Source organism: Papaver somniferum, unplaced genomic scaffold (genome assembly GCF_003573695.1).
Source record: "Papaver somniferum cultivar HN1 unplaced genomic scaffold, ASM357369v1 unplaced-scaffold_21, whole genome shotgun sequence".
Classification (NCBI taxonomy): domain Eukaryota; kingdom Viridiplantae; phylum Streptophyta; class Magnoliopsida; order Ranunculales; family Papaveraceae; genus Papaver; species Papaver somniferum.
The window spans coordinates 14,887,746-14,897,871 of NW_020631041.1; the positions used below are offsets into that span (position 1 = coordinate 14,887,746).

Sequence of the window (10,126 nt, forward strand, 5' to 3'; positions counted from 1 at the left end):
TAGTTTTTGAATATTATGCGAACCAACCGAACAAGATAGCTCAGTTCGGTTACATAAAAACTCAAAATAGCAGGCAAAATTGCACAGTTCGGTTACAAGTGGAAAAAAATATGTTGCAAAACTGGTGAAGTTCGGTTAGAAAAAAGTTTTAGGCTTTTTTGCGAACTAACCGAACTGGCAGTTTGGTGACCCGGTTTTGAATCCTATAAAACCGAACTGTTCTTCGTGTTCTTCCTTTCAGGAAGTTCGGTTAACAAACTAGGGTTTTCTAGAAATTCGTCCTAACCGAACAGCGCACTGTAACTTCCATTCGAACCCATTTTAATGATTTCTATTCAATTAGACGAATTAAAATCAAATTAAAAGTATGGGTTTGTTGGAAAGTACCTGCGAATCAGTCCCATGGCAGAATCAGGCTTCTTATTGCGTCTATTATATTGGATTATGGATTCACTTGACTCTTCCACTTCTTTATGAATCTCAAAATCACTTGGCTGATTTGTTAGATGTCCTAATGGGGGACCTGTTCTTGGGAGTCTATTGGTTTTCTTTCGAAGAACCATTCTTATAGTCGATTGATTAATCGACGATGAAAATTTTATGAATCGACGATTAATCGATGAAGACGATGTTGAAATGGGGGAAGAGGAAAGAAGAAGAGGAGAACAGTTCCTCAAAACTGTTTTTTTTTTGTTTTTGTTGTGCGTCTAGGTTAGATTAGGATTACATTTAGGTTTTTGTTTTAGATTAAGTCAGATGTACTTATTAGGTTAGAGTTAATTTAATTAGAATAAGGGTCAAATTAGTAATCTCATCTGATTTTAGAACATCCCTTAACATTATAGGGTAGGGGGCTTAATAGGACCATGGTCCCCAAAAAAAACCATGATGCCAAAAAATCGTTCTTAAAAAATATGAAAACCTTCCTAAAGAAACATGGTTGCATACTTGCATGTTGCAATGCATTCATCGAATAATGCGTGCATGCAATGGTTTTCTTGGCATGGTATGCATTAAAAGAAGAAATGGTTTTCTTGACATGGTTCTATGTACACTTTGAAAATGGATGCATGCTGTTTCTGCAAGCACTTAATAATTGATGCATAGTTTATATGAATCAGTCCATCTCCATATGCTTAAAAACGATCACATACTACACTAACAACAACAGTCCAAAGCCCATACCTTTGTGACACTCGTGTTACCCTAGATCAAAATATATTTAAAAGAAAAAGGAGAAGGGAATCCGAATTTACCATCTAATCTCAGGTAGTGCAAGAACCATTACTGTCCATCCATTTATAAAAGGGGAAAATTCGTTGAGCACTTGTATCCCGAGGTTCCATTTTTAAGCAAACCAAAGAAACAAGAGCAAATTCTCTTGGGCTATATAAACTACCGTAACATCTTCTTTCTCTTCACCGACCTACAAATATTAAGTAAATCATCATAATTTTTAGGTTTTTCCTTCGCAAGAAGCAACAGATAGTAATGGCTCAAATTCATAAGCTTCAAGGTGAACTCATACTCGAAAGTCATGCTGATAAGTTATACACCATGATGACTCGTGATGCACCTAGTCTTCCAAAATACGTTCCTCAATTAGTCCACAAGTGTCAAGTTCTCCCGGAAGATGGTGAAATTCGTCTGGGTAGTATTTTTGTTTGGGACTACGTAATAGGTACGTAGTGAAAATCCTTAATTAATTCGTTTGGGTATTACAATCATTGACCCAATATGGTGTCTATAGACTCTATACGATGTCCATATATTTGGAGGCTATAGAGCCTTTTCGGATAAGTGTTCCTCCCATGGAAGCAGAACATGCATGGGTATACTGGTATATATTGTGTTGTCTAAGTTATAATATACATGCAAATACTCAAATAACTCAGATACAGATATGATAACTAGTAGAGACTATATGTGTTATTTCTTGGTGTGTTCTAAAATATACTCCTACCGTTTCAAAATAATAGGAGGTAGTAAGATTTAACGAATTTAATTTCATATTATTAATATCTATTTATTTTTAGATATGGAGGTACTTTTAGTAAGAAGACCATGAAAAACCTTTTTGCTTATAGTAGTAGAGTTTTTATTGTTCATGAATATTCGCTAATTCTTAATCAATCTTTATTCATGGCCAAAGACACGTCTACTGTCAGGACGAAGGACAGGATAACTGCAGTGGATCATAAAAATATGTCAATAACTTACACAGTCTTTGAAGGACACCTTTCAGTCGATTACCCAAGTTTTGATATCACACTTGATGTTACTCCAATCCAGAGGGGAGGAGGTAGTAAAAGCAAGGTGAACTGGTCAATCAAGTATGAGAAAGAGAATGAACAAGTTCCTCCGCCAACTTCCTTCGCGAAGTTTTTTGAAGCATTTTTCAGAGAATTGGATGCCAAGTTGTTCGAGACAACCCTTTGAAAGAGATATGATCAAGATTATCACGAGTAATGACTAGCTTTACAAAAGGATGACCATTATGCATGTCCCCATGGGAAAGCACTTGTAACTTAGCTAAATGCATGTCCCCAGTGTGTGTGTTTGTAATTTGATGTCTAAATATATTGGACACCTAAATAAAGTTATTATGTGGATTTAACTTCCACAGCTTATTATCTTATCTAATTAATATTATGAAAGACAAATAAAAAATCTACCAGGCTAGTTTGGGGTCTTATCAATTTCCCCACCCAACCTAGAGAACTAGTTAGAACTATATCAAAATTTCTTTCTTTATTATTTGTTTTCATATAAAAGATAATTTTTTATTATTTTGTTTTAACTATTTTGTTTTTTGTTTTTTTTTTTTGCTTTTTTTTTATTTTCTTCTTTCTTTTGACTAATGAAAATAAAATTTAAACAATTTTTTTATAACTTTTTTCCCCACAAAACTCGGTTCAAGAACAATCTGTCGGTACGACACTTGCACGATGACCGATTGTTGGAACCGACGGATGTGAACCTTTTATATCAACCGATTGTATATCTTCAAAAATCATATTCATATTAGAATCAATATATTTTTATAATCATATATACCAATTGTATCTTAAAAAACCTACAAAAAAAGGATGTTTACCTTACGAGAATCGGTTTATATAAATGCCCACATTGACCGATTTTGGGTTGATGTTTTTCAACCACGAAGAACGTCAAGAACAATTGGTTGATGTGGTCATTAACATCCACCGATTATAGAAATCGGTTAATATAGAAATGAACATCGGCCGATTGTAGTTAAAAAAGAAACCCAAGATTCTGTGTAATTTATTTTTTTTGAAAAAACCAAATGAATTTTAAAAATTAAAAAAACATTTTTTTGAAAAAGAAATTAAAAATTAAAAAAAAAGGTTAAAAAACATAATTTATATTTATTGAAGAGCTTCCCAAGAGAAACTGCATGTGGGAGAGATGGTCTTAGAGCCCAACATTTGCTGGATGCTCTTAGTGATGTTGTAGCAGCTGTTGCAGATGACCTCCTACATTCTATTGCAGGTGTTGTTAATTTATGGTTAGAGGGTAGGTGTCCTGCATCCTTGGTGAGTATGTAGCTAGTGCACCATTAACACCTTTGCTCAAGCCGAGCGGGGGATTGAGACCCATTGCAGTGGGTACAATTTGGAAAAGACTATGTTCCAAGTTGGCTGCCACATCTGTGTGCAAGGACATGACCACATATCTTGGCAATCACCAGTTTGGTGATGGAATATCGTGTGGGGGTGAGGGTATTTTACACTCAGCAAACAAGCTTGAAGAGATGAAAGTAGCCATGATAACATGACTATGATGCTTATAGATTTCGCTAATGCTTTCAATTTGGTGAACATGATTGTCTTAATCAATGAGATTAGATCCAATGTCTCAGCATATCAAGGTGGATAGAATTCTGCTATTCAAAGCCAGCTAGGCTCTACTACAATGATGCAGTTCTATCATCAGTACAGGGTGTGCAACAAGGCGATCCATTGGGGCAATTACTCTTTTATTTTATATTACATCCACTTGTAAATAAAATTGTTGTTGAGTGTACTCTTGACCTTCACACATGGTACCTTGATGATGGCACTATTGCAGGCGACACAATGGAGGTAGCTAAGGCTCTCAAGATAATTCAAGCTGAAGGGCTTGCTAGGGGTCTGCATTTAAATGTCAGTAAAACTGAGATTTTCTGGCCTACCGTAGATCCTAGGAGGGATGTCAAAGGTATTTTTCCATCCCATATTAGTAGACCCATTATAAGTATCAAATTGCTTGGAGGGGCAATGAGTCTTGACTTGCAATATTGCAATAACATGGTTACAGGTAGAGTTGAGAAATCTGTGCAGCTAATGAACTCTTTTAAAAAGCTACAGGACCCGTAAAGTGAATTGATTCTCTTACGAAATTGCACTGGGGTGTCCAAGCTATATTTTACATTACGTACAACTTATCCTCTAGCTTTGCAGTCATCTACAACATTATTTGATGATCGGATGTGTCAATACTTGAGACACTTAGTGGTTGGTGATGGTGCTGGGTTTGGACGAAATCAACAACGAATGGCTACACTTCCCATTAAAGATGGCGGATTGGGAGTGTATACTATGTCAGATACTTCCAAGTATTGATATCCAGCGTCGTGTGCTCAAACACAACATTTGCAGAACATCATGCTACAGGGTACATTCACATTCGATTATGGCCAGAGTTACCAACACGCTTTATAGGTATACACTCAGTTTTGTGGCCTTAATTATTCTGATTTTAACATCAGTACTGTTGTCCCCCATCTCATGAAGTCAGTGGCGGCTCGTTATTTTGATGTGATTAAGAAGAATTTGTCCACCAATTACCCATTATCTGCAAGGGATGCTGCACTTTGGAAATGCAATAAAGCTGATCACACCATGGATTTTCTCAAGGCCATACCTATACAAGGTTTGAATCAAGCAATTGGGCCTCGTCAGTTTCGAGTTGTTCTTAACTACATTTTGGGTATACCTATGTTTGAGAAAGATAACATGTGTCCTTGTTGTAACCATGCCATGGATATATATGGTGATCAAGCTATCCACTGTACCAGCCAAGTTGGCCTCAAATTTCGACATGATATGGCGCGTGACGTATTGTCTAATATATGTTACAAAGATGGGGTGGCGGCTCGCAAAGAAGTTCCTATGAGTTTTTTTTTTATCTAATATAGCTCATGCCATCAGGCCCGCGGACTTGCTTGTTTACAACTGGGATAGCGGTACGGATGTTTTTTTCGATGTTACATGTGTTTCTCCGTTTACTAGTGCCTGAACAACTTCTTTCACACCAGGTCAAGCTATTTCTGCTGCAATCACTTGCAAACGTAATAAGTACTTGGATAAATGCTTGGCACATGGGTATGAGTTTGGTGTTCTAGCTTTTTCAACTCTTGGCGAGTTGAGTGAAGATACTTGTGTTCTTTTGAGGAGGATGAAGAACTGCCTTGCTAGTCAAAACGCTAATTGTAAAGTAGGAGGGTCTATTTTTCATAGATTAGGTATTACTATTCAGAAAGGGGTTGGTGCCCAGATTGTTACTAGGCTACCAATTAACCCCATGTTAATCGACTTTGTTTTTGTTTTTTTATTTATCTTTATATAAATTATTTTTATTTTTTTCAAATTTTTATATATAGATAAATTATATTTATATTATTTTTTTTATTTTTTTTATTTTTATTTTGTTAAAACTTTTTATTATCTTTATATAAATTATATTGGAATAATAGATCTTTATTCATCTATTAAATACTCGTACAAAACTTTTGTTGGTAGCCTAGTAACAAGCTAAGCACCAACACCTTTTTGAATAACAACATCTAATCTGTAAAAAAGAAATCTACCAACACCACTACTAGCATCATTACTAACTAGACATTTTTTCAATCTCTTAAAAAAACATAAAGTATCCTCACTAAGCTTTCCCAAAGTAGAGAAAGCCAAAACATCCAAACCATAACCATGCGAGACACGTTTGTCTAAATATTTAGTACGTTTGCGCAACACATCATTCAAAATAGCTTGGCCTGGAACAAAAGCACTGACGCCCTCACATGTGAAGGGTGAGAATCCTGTGACATTCATACAAACATCCTGACCATACTCCCAATTTAAAACAAGAATATCTGCGAGGCGCAAATCTCTATTATCATCCTAACCATTCTCCCAAATATATTTATATTATTAAAAAAATTAATTAAATTAAAATAATAGTTAAATCAATGCTTAACACTAATTTATCAAAGGGTGTATTAGGCATTAACAAAGTAGTTGGATAAGGAGTTTTTGATTTTACATCATAATAACCCATTTTTGTGCTCTAGTGATAGGCCCCAAACTAGCCAGGAAAATCGAATCTAATTAAATGAAAATTTGTAGTCCATAGCTAGAGTGCAACTTTGTGCACATTTGTTATATTTGCGGAAATTATTAACACATCTGGATCTTGTCCCGAAGAATGGACCCTGTGAGATGGATAATGAGGCCTACTCTTATCATTTCTTATCTCAATTCTATGGAATTTTTCTCGTAAGAGAAGTCAAACTAAAATTAACTACCAAATTCGTCTCTCTCCAATATGAGGGTTCTATACTAGCCATGGCAGGTCAATGGAATTCGTCAGAAAAAGCAGAGGCCAGTAAGTAGATAGAGTCAGTGAGACATGGAATGATATGCCGTGAGTGATACCGAGAAATATCATAAGAAAGAAGAAAGCCAGTTTTCCCCTTCATGGGTATCCGAGTCTCTAGAACCAAAATCAAATCTTGAAATGACATAGATAGACACTTTCTCGAATTGACATAGAAAGTTCATGTTCGGTCGAGTCAGTAGTCAGTCCCTCTCCTTTCAGTCGAGTCTCTAAAGAGCCTCTCGCATACGCTCGAGTCCCTCACTCTAAGCAAGTGAGTTACTTTATACCTCACATGTAGGACATATGAGTTCTTTCAGACCTCCGGGACTCCTGCGGGATGATTAACAAAGCAGAAGGAAATGAGCACGCAATGTCAATAAACGAATTCTCTCATTATTCGTTATTTCCGGGTCTTTTCATTGCATTCACTTACAACAAGAAACAAACACCAGCGTTTGGAGCATCACCTGCATTTTTGTGTATTCTTCTTCCTTTCCTTGGTCTTTCATTCTGTCATATTCCTAATAACCTATCCAATTACAACGTATTAACCGGTAATGCACCTTTCATTTATCAAATCTCAGGGACATGGTCTAATCATGAAGGTAGTATTTTATCATGGTGTTGGATCTCAAGTTTGTATGGATTCCTTCTTTGTTACCGGGGTCGCCCCAAGAGCCATAATGTCTCAAAGCGAGGAGGCCCTAGGGAAACTCTTTTCTTTTCCTTTGTCTCGAACTTCGTGAGGAACTCACAACTGGCCAAGGAAAAAAGGATAAGTTCTTTCTTGCATCTGGCACGGGATGACAAAGAGAGAGTTTCGTCTATCGATGAACAGCGGAATGACGTAGCTGTTGTTGGTATTGCTTTGTTTTTCTCTCCTTTCCTATTAGCGAGTTCCGATCCTTTTGTTCTCAATTTCTTCGTTCGTACCGAACCGCTTGCATAATCAAACCTTGTATTACAAGATCCTATATTAGCTATACATCCTCCTTGCATATATACCAGAGACATCGCCAGTGCTATGGGCTTTGGACTATGTAGATCTAAAATGTTGAATGGGATTGTGGCACGTCACTCGCCGCCAATGCGGAATGATGCCGCCGAAAAGAATGGAACCTTTCTTCGCTCTGCTGGATGCGTCGGATCCCGACTCCTGAAATTCAAATATGTAAGCACCACTACTTCGTCTCTTTGTTGGACCGCCGGCGCGAGCACAGTGGTTTCTGACCAGGAACATGAACCTATTCGAATTTGGATCTTGACATGTCGGTGCTTTTTAACCGTAGGCATCTTGCTAGGAAGTTGGTGGGCTCATCATGAATTAGGTTGGGGTGGCTGGTGGTTTCGGGATCCCGTAGAAAATGCTTCTTTTATGCCTCGGGTATTAGCCACAGCTTGTATTCATTCAGTCATTCTACCACTTCTGAATTCTTGGGCCTTGCTTCTGAATATTGTCACTCTTCTATCCTGTGTCTTAGGAACCTCTTCAATACGGTCCGGGTTGCTAGCTTCCGTTCATAGTTTTGCGACAGATGATACACGAGGACTCTTTCTCTGGCGCTTCTTCCTTCTAATGACCGGCATATCTATTATTCTTTTCTCCCATATGAAGCAGCAGGCATCGTTCCATAGAACCAATCAAAAAGAGATGGTTGTGGCGCGAGAACGAGGCGGTAGATAATCATCCTGAGATCTTCAGGTCTAGTGGCATCAATATGTTATCCTTCGCTTTCTTGATCCCTTTTTTCTGTTATTTGGCTCGAGACTACATGCATTCCCTATCACCGCAAGATGGGTAAAAAAGTTCAGTGAACTATTCGCGTTTACTTTGAGCGTCTTCTCTAGAGAAGCTTTGTTCTCATATAGAGCAGATGGTCCAACTGCAGAACTTTTTCTTTTTCATTACTTCCATGGTCGTCCTTTGTGGCACGGCAGCACCCGTCTTATTGAAATGGTTTGTCAGTAGAGATGTTTCCACAGGTGCCCCTTCTTTCAATGATACTATAATTCCTATTTCTATCTCTGTATTCCCTCTTTTGGTCTCTCTACATTCCAGGAAATTCATACGCTCCATCGACGGAGCCAAAAGTGGAGTCTTGGTCAGAGCAAGCCGTCCTATTCTATTACCATACATCATTGGGAGAAGCTCATCCAAAAATAGATCTAGAAACACTTCATTTCCTTTCGTTCCTCTTCTTCATTTCCTTCTTCTCGAATCCAAGGGTGACTTGTCATATTTAGAATCTTTCTGCGGTGTGCTCTGTTTACTATTCTTTCGTACTCTCTTCTCTTTACCACGCGATAGGTCGAAGCGTGAGCGAGCGCGGAGAATGAAGATTCATCTTTCACATGGAGGAGTGTGCATCTTTATGTTGGGTGTTCTTCTGTCTAACACAAAGAATATACAGTTCACTCAACGATTGCCTTTGGGTTCCGAACTCAATATGGGCAAGGAGCGTTGTTCTTTGCAAGGTCTCGATCATTTACATGGACCCACTTTTAGTGGAATTTGTGGGAATTTGATGATCTATAAACCGTCCCTAACGAAGGATCGGCTCATCTTTGAGCATGATTCATCACTTCCTGCCGCCCTGACAAGCTTGCCAATAGCCTCATATGAGAATGGAAAACTGGAGCAATTTCTGCATCGGTGGATGAAAAATAGCGAACAGAAGAATTTCTGGTTGACCATGTTCCCAGAAAAAAGATACTTCTTTTCTATTCGAGAAACGACGAGCACGACTGAAGTGGCTATACATACAAATCTATTTACGGATCTATATGCTTCGATTGGAACATGAAGTTCCAGAACAGGCAGCTGGTATACGACCCTAATGAAACTGCCTTTTATATTTTGTATTCGGATAGGATTTCTGTTGGCTTCGTCGGGAGGCTCGCGTAGTTTGAGAATTCTCCTCAAAAAGGAGAAGTTGCATTGGAATCGAGAAAGGTTAGTTCATAATTGCGTAAAAGGAGTCGATGTTACGCGACGTTCAGTCGAGAAGTGAATGATTTAGAAGGAATAAGTAAGAAATTGAGACGACTCTTTCTTGAACTATTCCATAAACAGATCTTCCCCTCTACGCCAATCACGAGTTTTTCTCTATTCCTCTCGTATATCGTCATCACGCCCTTAATGATAGGTTTTGAAAAAGACTTTTCATGTCATTCCCATTTAGGTTCGATTCAGATCCCTCTGTTGTTTCCTTCTCCTACCGAACCTTTTCCTCGAAATGAGAAAGAGGATGGTACACTGGAATTGTATTACTTAAGTGCTTATTGTTTTCCAAAAATCCTACTTCTACAATTGGTAGGTCGCCGGGTTATTCAAATAAGTCATGTTTTCTGTGGTTTTCCTATGTTGCAACTTCTGTACCAATTCGATCGATCCGGAATGGATCGGCTAAACATTCTATTAGGGAGCCCGGTCTTGACTCTTCTGTGTGGTATTCATTCTCGTTCG

At 37.9% G+C, this 10,126-nt stretch overlaps 2 protein-coding genes across 2 annotated transcripts; both read left to right on the top strand.

Annotated features, from left to right (window-relative positions):
• The first annotated feature begins 1,371 nt into the window (after window positions 1-1,371).
• Window positions 1,372-2,640, top strand: LOC113340216 (MLP-like protein 43). The gene is made up of 2 exons (XM_026585422.1): window positions 1,372-1,681; window positions 2,153-2,640. The coding sequence occupies exons 1-2, from the start codon at window positions 1,492-1,494 to the stop codon at window positions 2,437-2,439; spliced, it is 477 nt and encodes a 158-aa protein (XP_026441207.1). The 5' UTR covers window positions 1,372-1,491; the 3' UTR covers window positions 2,440-2,640.
• Window positions 2,641-7,711: 5,071 nt separating this feature from the next.
• Window positions 7,712-8,400, top strand: LOC113339655 (probable cytochrome c biosynthesis protein). The gene has a single exon (XM_026584894.1). It carries the CDS (start codon window positions 7,712-7,714, stop codon window positions 8,342-8,344), a length of 633 nt encoding a protein of 210 aa, XP_026440679.1. The 3' UTR covers window positions 8,345-8,400.
• Window positions 8,401-10,126: the final 1,726 nt, after the last annotated feature.

What these genes read in the sequence shown, in the direction of transcription:
- LOC113340216 (XM_026585422.1), top strand. Translation starts at nt 1,492, where the DNA reads ATGGCTCAAATTCATAAGCTTCAAGGTGAACTCATACTCGAAAGTCAT. An exon ending in TGTTTGGGACTACGTAATAG is followed by an intron (nt 1,682 to 2,152) that starts GTACGTAGTGAA and finishes TCATGGCCAAAG; the next exon opens with ACACGTCTACTGTCAGGACG.
- LOC113339655 (XM_026584894.1), top strand. Translation starts at nt 7,712, where the DNA reads ATGTTGAATGGGATTGTGGCACGTCACTCGCCGCCAATGCGGAATGAT.